The sequence below is a fragment of the Aulostomus chinensis genome, chromosome 23 (assembly GCF_037954235.1).
Source record: "Aulostomus chinensis isolate RoL2024-O1b breed Wild chromosome 23, RoL_Achi_v1.0, whole genome shotgun sequence".
Taxonomy (NCBI): domain Eukaryota; kingdom Metazoa; phylum Chordata; class Actinopteri; order Syngnathiformes; family Aulostomidae; genus Aulostomus; species Aulostomus chinensis.
In genome coordinates, this window is record NC_141342.1 from 20040210 (window position 1) to 20058815 (window position 18606).

General features: G+C 45.4%; 2 protein-coding genes across 5 annotated transcripts in view; one reads left to right on the forward strand and one right to left on the reverse strand.

Annotated features, from left to right (window-relative positions):
* ankfn1a (ankyrin repeat and fibronectin type III domain containing 1a) overlaps window positions 1–2017 on the reverse strand; it is an 88297-nt gene extending 86280 nt beyond the window's left edge. Inside the window, exons 1-2 of one of the 4 annotated variants that reach the window (XM_086195371.1) lie at window positions 1833–2017; window positions 505–632 (exon numbers count right to left, since the gene is read on the reverse strand). In XM_086195371.1, the coding sequence (XP_086051497.1) occupies window positions 505–620 (116 nt within the window). In that variant the 5' untranslated portion in view covers window positions 621–632; window positions 1833–2017. Of the gene's footprint in view, window positions 1–504; window positions 633–1160; window positions 1171–1242; window positions 1373–1421; window positions 1577–1832 lie in introns of those variants that run through there. The other 3 variants (XM_086195372.1, XM_086195373.1, XM_086195374.1) reach the window with 3 other exon arrangements.
* A 7745-nt stretch (window positions 2018–9762) lies between these two features.
* On the forward strand, window positions 9763–13313 carry LOC147239969 (transmembrane protein 100-like). The gene is made up of 2 exons (XM_086195217.1): window positions 9763–9919; window positions 10807–13313. Exon 2 carries the CDS (start codon window positions 10843–10845, stop codon window positions 11308–11310), a length of 468 nt encoding a protein of 155 aa, XP_086051343.1. The 5' UTR covers window positions 9763–9919; window positions 10807–10842; the 3' UTR covers window positions 11311–13313.
* The last annotated feature ends 5293 nt before the right edge of the window (window positions 13314–18606 follow it).

The window sequence follows — 18606 nt, forward strand, 5'->3', positions numbered from 1 at the left end:
TCGACTTAAATGAGACTAAAAGTCATGTGGTTAAAAGGAAGATGTCCGTTTACCAAAAAACAAACAAACCTGTAAATATGTATTTTTAACCATCGGTAAAACTTACAGACTCAGATAACTGTTGGAAATATTGGAATTGGGTTTTTTTTAATAATTGTTTTTTTAAATCATCGTTATTTTCTGTAGTAATAAGTGATATTAGTGGACGCGACTGAATGAATATAAATATACAAAATATAACTTTACATGTACCAAGTACCATTTAGCTTTGACTAAAAAGGTCAAACATCATTTTTGATGGAACACTTATTTATGAATATTTGCTGAATGGTGCCCATTTCATTCCTCCTCAGAGCTCCGAACATCTCATCCTCTGCTACTTCATTTCTATACTACAGAGATCATCGCACACACACAAAAAAAATCTTGCTTGCTTGTAGCGCTGCATTCAGGTACTAGAAACGAGTTCTGAGTCCTCAGACAAGACAGCAGAATGTCGACTACCTCTCCTCCCCCACTCCTGGGATGTCATCTTTCTCATCGGCGCTTTGGAAGATGCAGGAAGTCCTGGAGTCTCGCGATGACAACAAAACACAGGAGTTATCAGAATCCAGGGACATCTTCAGCCATATCTTTGAGGATCAGGAGAGAGGAAAACATCAGTTTAACACAGAAACACAGGGGATAGACCACAGCTGTGACACTGTAAATACACAAGTCTGAAGATGGGACACCAACTGGAAGGCCAGATGTTGCAAAATTACGTTTGCTCACTTCTTCAGCAAACACAATCTTTTGAGAATGTTTGTGTCGCCATGTTGAAAACATGTCAGAGTCAAATAAAATGCACCTTAACACCTCTAATATTAAAAAAAAAAATAGTACAAAAGCCAGTCCTAGTACTTTGTTGATTATTGTCTGTAATTAGCTTATTAGTAAGGCTGATATAACATTTGCTTGCTATATCAATGAGTTGGTATAAAGCTACACTAACTCCTTTTTTATAAATTAGCTGTAGCAGCTAACCTTAGCTTTGTAGTTAAACTGTTTGGTGGCTAGCTGATAACATTAGCATGTTTTCAATAATTACTCTTTTTAATTGTTCTTTTCCGAAATGTAAATTAAAATTAAGAAACTTTAATGAGAAGAAAAGCCGTTACCAATTTTGTAGCTACTTCGTTAGCCTAGCTGGTAGCAAGACATAAGTTAGTGAGAGAATTTATAGGCAGCTGCTAAAATTACCTCGTTAGAAGGCAATGACAATATTTTTAAGTTATAAAATGTTACAAAAATCTATTTTTTTAAAAGCTTAAACAACGAGAAAATAACAGTGAATAAAGAAAATTTCTCAAACAGGAAAATTTGTAGAGAGGTATGTAACCCTTGTTAGCAGCAGTGACACATGCTTGCTAGTTGATCACCTTTGCTGGCAGCTAGTACTAGCAGCTAACATTAGCTGGCGCTAGCAACTTGTTAAACCAATTAGTCATTTGGTTTGCTGTCGGTTAATTTCCTGGTTAGCTGGTCATAGCTGGTTCAAAGAGAACATCACTTAGTGTGGGAAGAGCTAGTGATGTAACTACTCGGGGTTGCTGTTGCCATGGGAACCCGCGGTTAAGTCAAAGTCGAGGTGTAGGTTATCCAGGTATGATTGTGCGTCACCTCGAGGACAGCAACACAGGGAGGGTTCGAGTCCAGCAGAGTCCGGGTGCTAATGTGCAGCCACACGTGGCTAATGTTTTGGCTAGTCAGTCCAAAAAAAACGAAAAGGTAGCGCGAGCAACTGAAAGCCTCACACACCAGTAGAACACACACAAGTTGTGTCAACAAACCTTCCGGGCTGTTTGAATCCACAGAAACTTTGTCTTCAGCTAAAACATAGCGAGGTTTCCCCGGAATCCGTCCAGTCAGCTGTGCTTCTTCACCCCCACATGTCGCTGCGGCCGCAGCTCAAGACTTCAACCCACAACAGGAGTTAGAAAAGCGGCTGCGACTGGAGCAAAGTTTACCCTCTCCGGGTCTCTCTCTCTCCCCCCCCACCCCCCCTTTCCCCTGCTGAAATAGCGTGGCTTTTTTTTTTTTTTTTTTAATTCTCCGTCTTAAACCAGGAGCAGAAACATTTGCTCACAAGGAACTCCGGCCTGGAAACGTGTCTTTGTCCTGCCCCGTGTAAAACATCCCAAAATACAGCCGTCCGGGCCAGGGCTGGCTCACATTTCACTGCGGTGAACTCGCCGCACAGACGCCCAGTGCCACATCTGGGAGCGGCCGAGCCTCAATACTCTTCTGACTCACACTCGACGACCGCCAATTAGCCGGCAAACGAAACGGACCCGATGAAGCCCGACTTCAGCCGAACTCGACAGCTACCAGAGTGACGGGTGGATGAACGTTTTTAATATCAGAAACAACCTCCCGCTGGGGGTTGCTTTGATTTTTCTTTTCAGTAAACAAGGGAGGGAGAGGAATACGGGAGGAGTGCTTTAAGTATTTAATGATTCAAGTATTACATTCACTAGTGCAAGGTTAAAAAAAATACTGCAAGTTTCTGAGAAAAATTAAATTACTTAACTTTTTCATATCCTTAAAGTTTGTAACAGGATGAGCGTGTGAAGAAAATAAACTTGCAGCACTGTTTCATTATTATTATTATTATTATTATTATTATTATTATTATTATTATTATTATTATATTGGGATTTTTGTAAGTTTTGGATAAATTGAAGAAATAAAAATGAAAGAGAGGGAAGATTCAAGTAAGGAAGAAAAAAAATTAAAGTAGATAAATGAAAGGATGAAAGGAAAAGATGGGAGGAGGGAAGGAAGCAAAGAGGGGAAGTGGAGAGCAAATGGAAGAAGAAGAAAGGACGAAGGAGAGGGAAATGAAAGGGAGGGAGGAGGCAAGGAATGAGAGAGGTAATGAAGGGGTAAAGGAAAAAAGAAAGGACTTGAAGGAAAATTGGGAATAAATGGAAGGAGAAGAGAAGGAAGGATGAGCAGAAGGAGAGGAGGGAAGCCTGAGAGGCAGGAAGGGAGGAAGGAAAGGAAAGAGTGTGTTGATGGAAGATGGCTGATGGATAAAAGAGGGCAGGAAGGAGGCTGTTTGTACTCGAATTATCTGAACACAAACAACCGTCTTCTCATGTCCTAAAATAGACCAGCAGCTTGGATTTTACTCACGTCGGAGCTTCTACCTGCTGCAGGAGGGTTGTTTCCACCGGGGGTCTTCAAAGTGGGGTCTGGGGTCCACTAGGGGTCCTCAAAGTGGGGTCTGGGGTCCACCAGGGGTCCTCAAAGTGGGGCATGGGGTCCACCGGGGGTTCTTGAAATCCTTCCGGGGTCCGCAGCAAAATGAAGACTCGCCTGGTCATTTTGGATCCAGCAGAAATCTCCACTTTTAGACAGATAATTTTTTTTTAAATCCAGTTTTATTTCTACATTCTGACGGATTTTGTTTTTATTTATTTAAGTTTATTTTTTTAAAAACAATGCCAAAGTTTTATGTGCTGATTTCTGGATTCCGGAGGAGAGGAACACGGATCTCTGTTAAAACACGTTTCTCCTCTGGAAACGGTCACACAGTCGCATGCTAATCTCATTTTCGTATCCAAACATAACATTTTAAATAAAACTGGAACACAAAATCAACCGTTATGTAGAACAACAACAGCTCACAGTTAATAACCTGCATGTTTTGCTTTCCCAAAGGCAGAGGTGAGCGTCTCCTGAGCCGTCAAACACCAGAGGGCGCCAGAGAGTTTCATATGAGAGATATGTGTGGACGACAGTGAGCAGAGTACAGAAAAAAGCAGGTTTTGATCTCGTTCTCAACACGGGTTCCTATAATTCTAATTTCTGATTCTACAAGCTGTTTGGTTTTAGCAGCAGACTTTTAAACTTACGACCAAATAAACCATTGTTCTATTCTATTCAGGCACATCAGGACACACCTGCTGCAGGGAAAAGAAGCACTTCGCTCTTTCAAACGTCTCCCCGGCGTCTCGATTCAGTGTCTATGTGACCTGGTGACCTTTGAGCTGGAGGCGCTTCTCCAGGGCCAGGGTCTGGTGTGCTGCCACTGCTGAAGCAGCAGGAAGTGAGGTGATCCCACAGCTGGCCTGACGAATCCCAGGTGTGAAAACTTGACGGGAGACGTAAAGATATACAGCAAAATTTGAACACATAAAAAAGTTTATTCCAGCATTATTTTCAGGAAGGCGCCGCCCACGATGATTAGGATTGGAAACAGAATCCAAACAAGCCAGAGCAGACGGCGGCAGGAGCAGACGGCGGCAGGAGCAGACAGCTGCAGCACCGCTGCAGCGCCATGGCGGCGCTCACTACGTCTCTCCTAACACACAACGCAAAACTCCTGCAGTGCTTTGACCCCTGAAGTGCTGTTTTTTTCCTATCCTAAATATTAAACGTGGGAGGACGAAAGTCACGAGGGAGACGCAAATGTGTTTTTTGGAGGGACACAGAGGTTTCTGGGTAGAACAGCATCGTTTGGGTGGGGAGATCTCGAAAGTTTGGGAGGAACGCAAAGGGAAGGGAGCACAAAAGTTCCGAGAAGTTTCTTGGGAGAATATCGTCTCTCCGGAGAGGCGGTTCTGTCAGAGCAGCCGGACCAGGGAGAACCTGAAGTTCTGCAGAAGAAGGAAAAAAACATCTTCCCTCAAAGTAAATCGCGCTTAAATAACGATGCATCCAGTTATTACGAATCAAAAGGCTGCAGGGGGTTTTCTCCTCCTGTCTTCATTTCTTTTTTCTTTTGTTCTTTCGATCTCTCGCTTCACATTCCAAGCAGGTTCCTTTTGTTCTCAAGAGAATTTCTCTCTCTCCCCTCAGGCTTCTCTGTCTGGCTCATTCATTCATTTATTTATCTGAAGACGATGCGAGCCATCATTTTATAGTCTGACGCCAGGGTTTGAGCGAATGTTTGATTTGATTGTTATTTATTTCAGTCATTTATCCGCCGCTGATGGAAACCCTCGCTGAGCTTTAAAAGACAAAGACATCATGACGGGGGCTTTTCATCGAGGGCCTGTGACCTGTGACCTCCTCATTTTATCTGGTTTAGGTTTTCACATCCTGTCACTCTTTCTCTCTTTGGTTCGTTGTTCTCTCTCTCTCTAACAACATCCTCCGTTTCCTCCGTCCTAATAATACCTCCCGATGATCCGTCCTGACGCTCTGGATGCTGAATGGTTGTTTATTTCTCCTAACATGTGTCTGATTGAGTCGCGACAGCTAACGTTTAAACGCTGCGTGTCAATAAAATGGTTTGTCCCGGGGCTCCACTGAGTCGGTTTCAGTCGACGTATCCACCATCTGCTCCAAACGTTTCCTCTCCACTTTGGCGAGGTCTTCCCTGACGGTCTGCTCAGTGCACACAACAGATTGGCTCATCCACAGGCCCTCTCGGAGCCGTCATTGATAAATTGCGCAAAGCACAGTCCGAGGAAAATGGCCTCCGGTCCACATGTCCACGCTACTGTACGTTTCCCGTGTTGGGGGACGAGCTCACGTTCCCGCGCTGTCTCAGATCTGAGCGGCCGAGTCAACCGTCGCTCCCAGAGACATGAAAAATTACACAGAATCCACAGCAATGTTCACGATGTCTGCGCACAATCTTCCTAAGCGTCTAGAGAGCTGGAGCGAGCAGCTCCCGACTTTTTCAAGCTTTGGAATATTCCCCTTTACCGCGCCAGGGCCTTCGGTCAGGCCCAAGGTTTGTTGATAAACAGACAGCAAAGGAACGAACACAGAGCAGGAGAGTCAGAGAAAACAAAGGGGAAAGAAACATTCCACCCTGCCCATCCAGAAGAGTGCCTCCACATCGTCTGGCTGGGGAGCAACAGCTGCCTCGCGGCTCTCCGGCGCCTCATCTGCAGAAGCCATGTTTGAGAGATGTTTGACTTGCAAATCCAGCATCACTTTCTCCCCCTGGGCAGAGCTGGCCTTGGAAGCAGTTATAAAAAGAGAAAGTACGCTTAACGAGAGCCACAACGACGCAGTAATTAGTCATCCATCAGAAAGGCAATCGAAAACATTGAAAATAAAGACACCATCGGTTGGTTTCCCTCATCTAGAGGGACACCAACAAATCTCCGAACCGCTCAACAGGCAGAATATCAATGGGATCCCACGGGAGCAGCAGCCCTCAACGATCCTCTCACACGCTAAACGTCACTTGTCAGACTGATCACCATGACAACCAGACTCAATCCAAACTCAATCCAACAAAAGCAGTAGACGTTTTTGACAGAAAACTTATTTCTCATCACCCACATACTTGAGAAACACAACTTCCCACTTTTTGACAGCATCAACACGCGCGTGTGTGTGTGTGTGTGTGTGTGTGTGTGTGTGTGTGCGTGCGCGCATTGGTTGTACAGTCTGACAGCAGAGGAAGGAAGGACCTCCTGAACCTCTCCTTCACACACTTGCGGTGAGGGAGCCGGTCCCTGAAGTATCTGATGCCTCCCTCCACACGGGGGAGCTCTTCTAACTCCAAGCAGTGTGTGTCCTCTTTAGTTATTTCTCTCTTTTCTTTCTCTCAACTCATTTCCTGCGCAGAGCTCCATCAACGATGAACAGACCCATTATCAAGAATTACTGGCTGTTCAGATGACATGAAGTCATTATGAAAACCAGATGAGAGGCGCAAATCCTCCGTTTGAGATGATTGTCAGTTTCCTCCACTTAAACCTGGAGGAGACACAGGCTCTGATTATCGATCCAACAGTTCAACAGTTCTGCTTCCTGGGGCCACATTTGATAGGCGCTGCCCACCAGGAGGACTCCACAGGACCTGCTGTTTCATCCATCCATCCCTCCATCTTCTCCTAATTATCCTGTTCAGGGTGGTGGGGGTGGAGCCTATCCCAGCAGCCTTCCCCCTGGACAGGTCACCAGTCCATGGCAGGGCCAACACATATAGACAGACAACCATTGGCTCTCCCAGCCACGCCTACGGTCAATTTAGAGTCTGGATTAACCTGGTCCCTCTTGATGTCTTTGGACTGTGGAGGAAGCTGGAGTACCAGAGAGAACCCAGCAGGAACAGGGAGAACATGGAGACTCACCCAGAAAGATCCCGTGCTCCAGCCGGGGCTCCACCCACAACCTTCTTGCTGGGGGGCCACAGTGCTGCTCCACCGCACCGCCCCTGTTTCATCCAGTCGTCAGATTTTGTCAAAGTTGCACAGATCATCATGTCATCGACCTCAAGAACTGACAGTTCACCCGCCGCGTCATGAGCTCTGGTCCAGTGCACTCTGATCAACAAAAGATGTTTGCTTTGCGAGGCGTTGTTTTTTTTGTTTTTGTTTTTTTGGTACTCGTGCAAAAAAGAAAGAAAAAAGACCATGAAAACATAACAAGCTGAATAAGTTCTGACGCCACCGGCACTGAACTCACACTCCACTCAGGACGTCTTTCCAGTTTCGTCAACGACAAGACAACATGGCTGCAACGACAACAGCTTCGTGACACCCAAACATTCCACATACATGTGTTTGTTTCCGGGCTGTGACCTCCATTCCTACCTCCTGCTACAGACGTGTTCACGTAGGGTTTTTTGTTGTTGTTGGTTTTTTTTGCTTGTCAGGTTATTTCATTCACTTCAGTTGTCAGTGATTTTGCTGTTGTGTCTGATTGGTAAACATCCACAAAGGGGGGGTCAAACACCGGCCCTCACACTGTCAAGCCTGTCTGGACCAGCAGGCTCACGCTCCAAACAGGCCTGAAACCTGGACCTGGAGGCTCCAGCAGAAAACATCAGCTCAGTGTGGGAAAAACCTCCAGCCTCACTGGTGTGACTAGACACTTTTCAGCGTTGTTTTTCTGTTTTTTTTTAGTAAAGAGGATGTGTGAAAACTCCAAAGTCAGCTTTTCCACTCTATTTCAGGCCAAATGCAATGATGTGCATGTGCAAATAGATTTAACACACCTGTACTCACAGGAAGGAGCGGCGGCGTTCTCACGGAACACACAAACGCGGAGATGTGCACGCTCCAATAGCTGCTAACCTCATCGCCTGAAAACATCTGCTGAGGAGGAAACTGGGTGGACGTCTCTGGAGAGACCGAACCAGAACACAGAACTCACATCATCGCTAACCTAGAAACAGATCCGGGAAGGAAGTGATTTAGCGCTCGTCCTCCGTCCCTGGACAGCCAGGAAGGAAAATCTATCCTGGTGCATTTCTTAACATCTCATTTGGGCCTGATTGCTTTCCATGGAAGCGATTCAAACTTCTCAAATGACCTCTGGGGAAATAATATGAGGTGGAGTGGCTCATGAATCTGAAAAGATTTGATCATCATGGCTCAAATATTTCTTAAATAGGACCAAAAAAAACAAACAAAAAAAGATTTTCAAATGAATGCTGCATGTTAGAAGCTCCCAGAGTTCTCGCCGGGTCACGGTGTTTTGACCTGTGCTGCAGTGACCCCTCGGTACGGATCAGAAGGCTCACTGGGGCCCTCGCTGGCCCTCGCTGGCCCTGCTGGCCCCCCGCAGGCAGGATCGTCTGAGAGAGCAAAAGAGAGCAAAGCTTGGATTTGAAAATAAGGCCAGATGTGCCCGGCTGGATGCAGAAACCTGACACCATTTTCTGTTTATGTTGTCCAATTCAAACACTCATAGGAACTTTCACAGAACTCGCAACCCTGACCAACACATCTGGCGGTGGAAGGTTTTTCCAGCACCTCACCCACTCAGGAACAGAGAAAGACTTCAGGATGAGGTCAGCGAAACAGCGAGGACTGGAAGGGTAGCTTCCCTTTGTGCTATTTTGGCTGCAGCTGCATGTCTGGAGGGATGAAACCTCCTGACAGAGACGCTGACCAGCAAACACACACACCTGCCGCTGACCGACCACATGAGCTTTTCACTGCTTTGATCCACAAACATGCAGAAGAAAAATGTGCCACAAGCAGATATCCAGTTAATCATTTCCCTTAGAAGTGTCGGGTTTATGGAGAAAAGGTTCATTTTTGGTCTTTTGTGCATTCACGTATTCGCAGAGCGACTGCAGCTGCAAGTTTACTGTCTTGGTTGACTCAAGTACTACGAATAATACTTCATGAATCTGCTTATTTCCATTTCCAGCAGCTACAGAGCAAAATTATCATCCTTTTGAAGTTGTGTTTGTGTCACCGGTTTTCTCTTTATTCTCTCCCAGCTCTCTCTGACTCTTCAGCCGCTAACGATGTTCACCAGCTCGTCCTCAGCCGCCGTTCAGAGCTTTTCCTCTGAAATCAGCTGTTGCGAATCCCGTCGTGAGAGACGTGACCTGCCACCCAGGGTCGACCAAAGCACTCAAGTTGCAGCCGTACAGAAAGACAATCAAAACTCAAACTGGCCGCTAACCTTTGTAAAAGGGGAGGGGAACTCCACACACGTCTCTGTATGCTCATCAACGCCCAGCACGCTGACACTTGTTTCATGCTCGTGATAAAAATATACACAGATGTGGATTATAGCTTTGAAAAGACAGAAACGAGACGGCCAACCGACTTCTCTTTTTTTTTTAACAGCCACACAGCAAAAGAAAGAAATTGCATGATCTGAAAAAAAAACAAAAATCAAAAGATACGAATCAAGAGACATTCACGTTCCTGTGGTTGAGCTGGAGTGGGAGCTGGAGGGAGGAAGGAGTTAAAACTTTGGTTGTTGGTCCAGTAGGAGGTGGTACCGAGCGTGTGTGTGTGTGGCTGGGGGACGGTGCCCCGTTTTTCTATTGATAGCAGTATCCCCCATTTATTCCTGCAGTGCGAACGATGCAGAGGGAGGAGTGGGGAGGAGAACTGAGGGAAGGCGAGCGGTAGAGCGGTAGAGCAGCAGAGCGGCTTCACAGCGCTGGAGTTCATCTCTGGGAGAGAGAAGGAATGAGGAGCTTCACTCTGTAACTGTGAGTGTTTTCATTTATCCAGGAGAGCAGGCAGGTGTCTGGCTGCAGCATTAGAAACGAAGCTAAGCTGAAGTTTAACAGAAGTTCATTCAGATCTGCAGCTGAGTGAGTGTGTGTGTGTGTGTGTGTGTGTGTGTGTGTGTGTGTGTGTGTGTGTGTGTGTGTGTGTGTGAGTGTGTGCATGTGCACCTTAAAGCCTCCTTTTCATCAGTGGAATGTAGAATAAGTAACTTTAAAACATCCGATGCCGATCCATAAAGCTTTTAAACAATAATCAATGAGTCTGTGACCACTGCTCTTCTAGTTGGTGGAGAAAAAGACGCGTGGAGACAGTTTTTGTTTCAACATCAGGACATGAGGACTTCAGCGTTTCTCTCCTGCAGTGGAAGACAGTACTGATTTCTGGCTTTGTGAAAAAAAAAAGAGAAGAATTTCTTTGAGTATCCATCTTGTAATAATTAAAAAAAAACATGGAATCCATTTACACAATCATTTCACACACATTCATGGGAAAATTGAGGCTTTTACCTTACATTTCTACACGAATCTGTATTTATTTATTTGTGTAGTATGGCAGTTTTAATAAGCAAGATTATTTTTCTTAGCAATTATAAACCATTGGCTCGTGATTTATGAAAACATACATATTTTGCAGTGTGTGAGTGTGCTTGATGTGTTTTGTGCTTATTGTTCCTACCTGCAAGGAGCCTGTTGACGTAATATCAGAAATGAACACCTGATTAAACTTTATTAATGATGTATTAGCATCAGAACTGCAGGATGATTATTTTTATGTTGTGTCATAAATTTAAAAAAAAAAAAAAACAGAGTAAAAGTGGGACCAATTGGACCTTATTTAACTCTTCAAGTTTGCTGTCTGGCTCCAGGTCGCTGCGCTGTGATTGGCTGACATCTGGATCACCATGGCCCACCTCTTCCTCGCCAGCAAGATCATCATGCCGGACGACCCCCTCGGCCGAGGCGGTTCCAGGATTCCCAGGGGCGCCGTGAAGATGCCCATCTCTTCTGAGAAAATGAGCTGCGACAAACCCAGGAAGGACCATTGCGTTGTCATGGCAACGCACATCCCACACATCAACGAAGTCCAGCTGACCGCGGCCACGGGTGGCGCTGAGATGTCCTGCTACCGCTGCATCGTGCCCTTCGGCGTGGTCATCCTTATTGCCGGAATCGTAGTGACGGCGGTGGCGTACACCTTCAACTCCCACGGCTCCACCATCTCAGTGCTGGGTCTGGTGCTGCTGTCCACCGGACTGGGCCTGCTGGGGTCCAGCGCCATCTGCTGGAGGGTCCGACGAAGAAGGAAGAAGGACAAGCGAAGGGAGAGTCAGACGGCCCTCATGGCCAGTCAGGAGTACTGCGAGGCCTGATGGTGTGGCGTGAAGCTGAAATGAGAAACGGAGAACCTGAACACGCCAGAGTGATGACAGCGACGCAGGCTGGACGACAGCTGAGGCGACAGTGACGCTGCTGCGATTCCTTACTTACTTACGCCGTCCGCCCAATGCTGCTGCGATTAGACGATTCAGTATTTTGGATTTTATTGAAGTCACCAGGTCAGACTGGGCGTGCCTTAAATCCTGATCACATGACTTCAACCGAACAGCGTTCATAAGTTACCTGGCATCTGGAAGGAAGGTCTACTAGCTGGCATAGCTAATTAGTTGCGTCACTCGTTTGTGTGGCACTTCCAAAGGTTCTGGTCAAGATATCGTGAATCATGGCAGCAGAAGCACTGCACGCGATGCTGGCGGTCTGGTGTTCAGAAGGAAAAAGCGATTGGGGTCCTGATTGTGCAAAAAAAAGTCAAATGTATATGTTAACGTAACCAAGTGCTAACGTCACTGGCAAATGCTAGCATAGCATAGCATAGCATAGCATAGCATAGCTGCGCGAACCAGTTACTCACAAGGTGGAAGTGTCTCTGCTTTTCCTCTCCAACTTTTACCCTCTTGACTTTGTCACTGTCGTCCCTCCAGATCAAGAAGCAGCTCATGGGGGGTCCGGGGTTTTATGAAATTTAATATCCAAAAGGATGAAACCAAGGTTAGGGTAAGCCCCTAAGAGCTAATCGCTTATATAAAGTAACTGTAATTAAATGCTGCTAAAAGACATTTGAAAAGGTACTTTTTGACTTCAAAATCCTTTTTGTGGTGTTTATTGGGGTGGAAATATTGGATTTAAACGTTTAAATCAAATATTCACTCTCCAGGAGAAATTGAAGCTTATTACATGTTTATCACTCAATCTTTTATTTTAAAAACTCTTTCCTCAATAAAGGATTTTGTTTGAAAGAAATAAATGAAACTGAATTGCAGGCTGCAGGATATAAAATAAAAGCTGTAAGGAGCTGAGGTTGTTGACGTGTTCATGTAGTTTTAAAATATCAGTCACGCGAATATTTTAGTTTGAATAGTGCTGGATAAAGCATTCGTTTTTTTTATTGTTTGTCAAATTAAACAATAGAACACATTTTTCTACTGCGTTCTACTGCGCAAAAGAAATAGTTTGAGTTGTTACTTCAAGTCACGAATTTGCCGTTTCTATGGAGATGTGGGGCGTAACATTGATGTGACACGTCAGTGAATGCGACAGGAGCAAAAACTACTGCGCCTGGGATATAGAGGGTTAAAATACAATAAAACTGAATAAAATTAAGCAAATAAAAGTGACACCTAAAGTAAAACAAGGGTAAAAAAAAAAAAAAGTAACGTAACATAAGATCATGAACGTTTGTTCAAAGAAGTTGCAATAATCAAATGATGGAAACATCAAGTTTGCCGAGCTCAGAAAACACAGTTTTCTAGCTTTCGTCTTCCAGCAGGGATGTCATCTGTCTTGCTTTTATTTATTCCGGGACTCATGACATGCAAACATGTCTGTACAGTTTTAATAAACTCCTGAAACTGAACGTGTGAGTTGTTTTCAGAGGACCGATCGGAGAGTTTGAGCAGCTCGGCTGTTATATTTAGTTGTGTTTATGTGGCCCAGCATCCCCCGGGAGGGTAGTGTGTGCATATGTGTGTGTGTGTGTGTGTGTGTGTGCGTGTGTGTGTGGGGGGGTTCATGGCTACAACGCCTTGTCTCTTCTACAGAGCTAACTTTATCGCCATCAGAGAGCAGCATCCTGGGAATGTATGGCATCGGAGGAGAGGAGCCAGGCTGCAGTGTTGCATCAGCGCAGCGAGATGAGACGCAGCAGCTCTCTTTCAACTCTGACACCCGCACCCGCGAATCGAAGCCCCGCATCCGACGCAGCCCGCCAGTTAAAACAAGGTTTAACATCTAGGGACTGAGGGCCTATGGTAGCCTCCAGCATCCTGCAAGGAGGATCATCTCTTGTCAAAATTTGGCCTCTCAAACATCACAACCAAAAAATGATTCTCCGACATCAAAAAAGCACTGGATCAGAACCAGAAAAAGTTTCATTCGTCTTGTAATATTTGAAAAGACTGAGGTCCTCCTGGTCATGCTGACGGATCACGTCACTGCACAATGACAAGGGAGGGAAGATGTAGCAGGCGCGCAATGTTAGCCCAACAGTCTGTCAGTAGCTGCCCTTTAGCGTCATGAGACCTCTAACAAAGGGGGCAAGATGGGTTTTTTAATCAAAGCAGCACCGCTTCTTTCCACTCTGGTTTATTCCCGTCTGCTCCCATGGCAGCGATGGTTCGCGATAGCAGGGACGTCCTTGCTTCACCTCACCAGCTCGGTTCTGTTGCCTGAGCGCTCCTCTCTCGCCATTTTGCGCCTCCTCTGGGTCTCTGTTCTCCTAACACTGGCAGGGATGCCTCTTTGTTGCGGTCGACATGACGGCCAACTTCTGCATGATCAAGGTGCAGGACCCCACACTTGCTGTTGATTCAGCAATTACAGGGAACTGACCTCATGGGAACAAACAAACATGGCGTCAGTCGGACTGTCAGCTCCTTGGACTACAGCTGTTTTGACAAACTAGCAGCTGAAGTCAGTGCTGAGAAGATGGATCCAGCTCGAGCTGAGTTGGGGCTAATGCAAGCTACTGCTAAAGCTAGCACGCCGGCTGTTGGTGGCACTCCATGTTCAGCTGCGACTGGCTCTTCCTTCGAGAATGTGAATACTGACTCCAAATATCTTTACATTGCAGTTGTTTTCTTTCTCTTCACTTGTTTGAAATCTGCTAAAATTCTTGTGCAAAAATCGTCCTAAAGCCTAAACTTTTTCTTGGAAATCTGTACTGAAAGTCTATTTCAACGATTTGAACGAACAGCCTCGAAAGGTGAAGTGATTTGGGTGATTAATGTCGAAAAATATTCACCTCTTTGTGTTTCTACTTTTGTGAGGCGGCTGCAGAGGGGAAATCCCAGCCCTCCCTTCCCTTCCTGACTCACACCAACCAGCTGAGTGACCAGAGGTGTAACACAGTGGCAGCGTCACCCTCCTCCGCCCTGAACACCCACCGACTCCCAGCCGGAAAGGGCCTGGCACGCAAAGAGACCGGGAGTCGGCACGATGAGAAGGGATCAGCCGGAGAACAGGAAGGAGTTTTCTGCTCCGACACACCCGTCACCAATCCCGATCGTCTGCAGACAAGAGAGCTGCTCCTAGGTCTGGATCTCTGATCTGAACCTGGTCTTCTGCTGGACACATCAGTCGTGGCGTCAGCGGAGGAGGATCCCTGAAGCTCCACTTTAACATGTTCACAGCAGTAGCAACAGAAATCCCTCTAAATCCTCTCAGGTCAAAGGTCGTTCTCATCAACTTCCTCTCATCCAACCACATGTTGGTCCATCAAAACAGAGTATCATTTCTTGTTTCTGGGCTCGGGGTTCTCAGAGTGGGTTCTCAGGACCCTCAGGGATCCTTTAAGGGGGTCAGGGGGACAGTTTCATTTCACTCTTATTCCAACGCTAATGAAAGGCTGCTGCCAGCATCACTGCTCTGACCTTTGATTACACCATCTTAAGAATTCAACTAGTTTTCTCCCATTTTTAGAACTAAATGTATATAAAATCTTTTTTCAGGCATTAAATAGAGGTTTTGGTGTTCATTTCCAGGTAATTTTCGTGTAACGTAACAAAACGATTTTCATTCAACAATTTACTGAACTCTATCTTCAGAAGTTGAGAGAAAATACTGCAAACACAACAAAAATCCCAAACAAATCAAAATCACCCGAATCACATGAAATATTAGTTATAACTTTGAGGTTACAAATTATGCCTTTAATGCACCTACTGAGCCAGCAAATGATGTCAGAATAAGAATTAAAAATAAAAAAAATCCGGCTCAATCACTGGTAGGCGTGTCTTTTTTTCTTCTTCATGCTAACCGTGCTAAGCTAACCAGAGGTGAGTCAAAGCTGCTCACGGTGTACAATCAGAAGACGTAAAATGCAAACGCCCCTATAAAGAGAAGCAGGGAGTGTTTGAGAACCGGTGGCGGCTGCAGGGTGTGGACGCTGCAGCTCCAGAGAGATCCTGTGATAGAGGGTCCTGGTGGAGACCAACCAGCGGAGCAACAATGGCACAGAGGCCCCGAAAGGCCCCATTAACCAGGGAGAGGCACTTCCTTCAATCCATCAGAAATCTAAACCTTTTCTCTACTTCTTTCTACGCTAACGTGCTGATGGATTTAAGACGTCTGGAACCAGCGGGGAGTGTCGGAGGTTCCAGCTTGTGTGGTTGGTGTTGAGACTGGTGGAGGGTGTCGCCTCAACGCAGGAAGTTCACATTGTGTTTCAAAAGAATGGCTGCCCCGTTTGGATTGCCACTGTGGCTCGCTGTTGCTCTCTCAGCCAGCCTTTCTGAAACGGTGGTGATAAGAAGACTGAAAGCTGCTCATGAGAAAAAACTTCCTGTGAACAACACAATGATCCCCGTCGGTGTCCAGGAGCTGAGCTGTGCCTGAGCCTGCAGGACATGTGAACTTCGGTCAGTCACCACAGAACGGACACATTAGGTTCTCGTCACAGAGGTGGAAACACAACATCAGAATTCTCTGGAAGCATGGAGGCTTTGACCGCCTCTTTCTGTCAGGTTCTGTTGATTTTCTGGAAATTTGGTTGAAATTTGCACTTAATTTGAATGCTGGTGCGATTCGGCAACTTCAGAGCCAAGGAGGTTGATGACTAAAGACGATACGCCTGAATCTCCCCTTTTTTGTTGTTGTTGTTACCATCATGCAGTGCCCATAGTTGGAGTGGTGGCCATGAGTTGTGTGATGTCACAAAACATCAGAACCATCCAAGCATAAACGTGTGCTTTTGCACAGATTAATCCAGCACGCTTATTTGGCGTGGAGCTTTGTGGGTTCTGTTGCTAAAAATCTCTGACTTTAATGTCTGGTTTCTGACTTTGATCTCTGACTCTGATCTCATTCTTTTGATTGGAGCGGTTTTGGGACTCTCTTTCCGCATGCATCACCAAAGCCTCCAGTCACAAAGATCACAGGCAGAGTCCTGTTATCTCCGTTATTCTGTCATGTCCGACCCCAGACCCTGTGATTCCGGACCGGCAAACTTGGCACTACATTCCTTGAGGCGCCAGCATTCCACACACTGCATTAGTCGGTGACTGAATGGATGATTGTTGGGATTAGAGGTGAGACATCAGGAATCAGGATCAGGGATATTGGATTATTCCTGGATCAATTTCAGAATGATTCTTGAGCTGTTCCACATTGCCTTCCGTGGCTTGTGCTGGACCATGAGCCCAAAATAACATAAGACGTGTCAAATGTGCGCGACACAGGTCAACTCAGTTGCTTCGGAAAACATTTAGACTGAATGCACTCATGTTTATTTATTTATGTATTTTTTGCACTTTTTAAAAGACGTGCCGTGTTTTTGTGGTTTGCGTCTGTGTTCTGAAGTTTTCAGCCCAGCCTGACTCTCAGTTTACTGGGTCAGGCTGAACTGAGCAGGTCATCTCATCTTGTTTGGGTGTCCTCTCTAAAGTCTAATATCCGCTTTGCTATATTTTTCCTGCTCTGTTATTTTTACTCCGCCTATTTTCCCCCCCGGTGCTTACCATCTGCCGTCGAGGACAGTAGTTTAGGTGTCCCTGCTTTGAAAGGTATTTCCTGATTCTGTTATTTTACAACATTTTTGAAGTGACTGGATATCCTCTTTTCATTTCTCTATGTTTTATTTAGACAGGAGAAGGGTTGAGAGGTTTACTGACGGACCCAAGACTATGGACGACGCAAAGATTCTTTCTGCTAATACAGACGTTGCCCAGATTTGAACTTGCTGAACTGTTCCTGGTCTCAGATTTGAGAAAATGTTACCAGAATCATCTGGTGGAGAGGTCGGGACACATGAGATGCTGAAGGAGGCCACTGATGCTGAACAGATGCAGGATGAATGGAAACAACATGAGGCTTTGTCAGTGAACGCAACCTGCTCCGTCTGCACTTTATAATGAGGCTGATGACATACAGCAGGGGTTCTAAAATAGGGTTTGTGGACTGCAAAAGGGTCCTCAGCGAAGTAAGGAATAGCTGAGATGCATTAAAGCAAACAAATTCTGACTCAGCAAATGTTCTACGGCAGCATTTCATAAAAGTTGCAGGCTGGAATACAGCACCTCTGCTTCAGGAGGTGTAAGTTGTTCTTCACATTTGGAAATCTTTACCTTCACGTCCAACAACGATGATCTTTCCTCCACACAAATTCAAAGTAATGAGATGATTTCTGGCTGCTGAATGTCAACTGACATTTCTGAGCACAAATGTTACAACAGAACTGATAAGTCGAAAAAAGACGCCTGATGTGCGGCGATGGAGTCACAAAAATTACTAATTATCTTCGTTGTTTTGACACACACGCAAAAAAAAAAGTGTAAGCACAAATTAAACATCACATGTTAGTCTCTCACGGAGGAGAGACGCGGTGCTCGCATGAAAGGGTGAAGAAGTCGAATAATGAAAAGGGGAAAAGCTGAAACCTGCACATTGCGATAAATGGCTGAACATATGGTCCCAATACAGATTATAACAATCCTCGCGTCTCCTTCGCTCTTGCTAATGAAATCCACACAGACGCCAACAAAAACCAAATGTTTGGTCCTGAAATGAGCCTCTGAAGCTTCATGGTTCAGTAGAATGAGACAATGCTGCTGATTTACATTCAGTTTGATGTTTCCTCACTTCTTTTTTCCCCCTGGAGCATTTCATTGAATTCTGCTTTACACATTATCACTTTCAAGTCTGCAGCATTGCCTTATTGCAGCGGACCACTGGTAGGGGGCTAACATCTTTGCTATGAACACAACACATGACAGCTAACTGCTAACGCTAGCCTGAGCTATTTTAGTCAAGAATACAAAAGTTAAGAGCACAAAAACTGAAAAAAGTTAGTGCTAAAAGAAAAAAAAAAAGCACACAAGCTTGCTGTTAGCTGGAGTTTCACATCCTCAAGTCGCTAAGCCTGTAGACGTTTGTTTCAGCAGTTTGTAAATTTTTAGCTAAAAATACACTGTTGACAGCACCTGCAGAATGAGGCGTTAGCACGTGGAAAATCTGCTGTAACGTTCAGGCTAAGCTTCTTGCAGCACAGCAGCATCAAAACCAGGTCCATAAAAGTCAGGCAATAAGATTCCTCGCGAACATGTCAGCATCCACCGTCGAGTCCATCTTTAGCAGGTAATCATTTGTTTTAATCTCCCTGTTTCGTCTGTTAACTG

Coding starts and splice junctions, on each gene's coding strand:
- LOC147239969 (XM_086195217.1), top strand. CDS start 10,843: ATGGCCCACCTCTTCCTCGCCAGCAAGATCATCATGCCGGACGACCCC.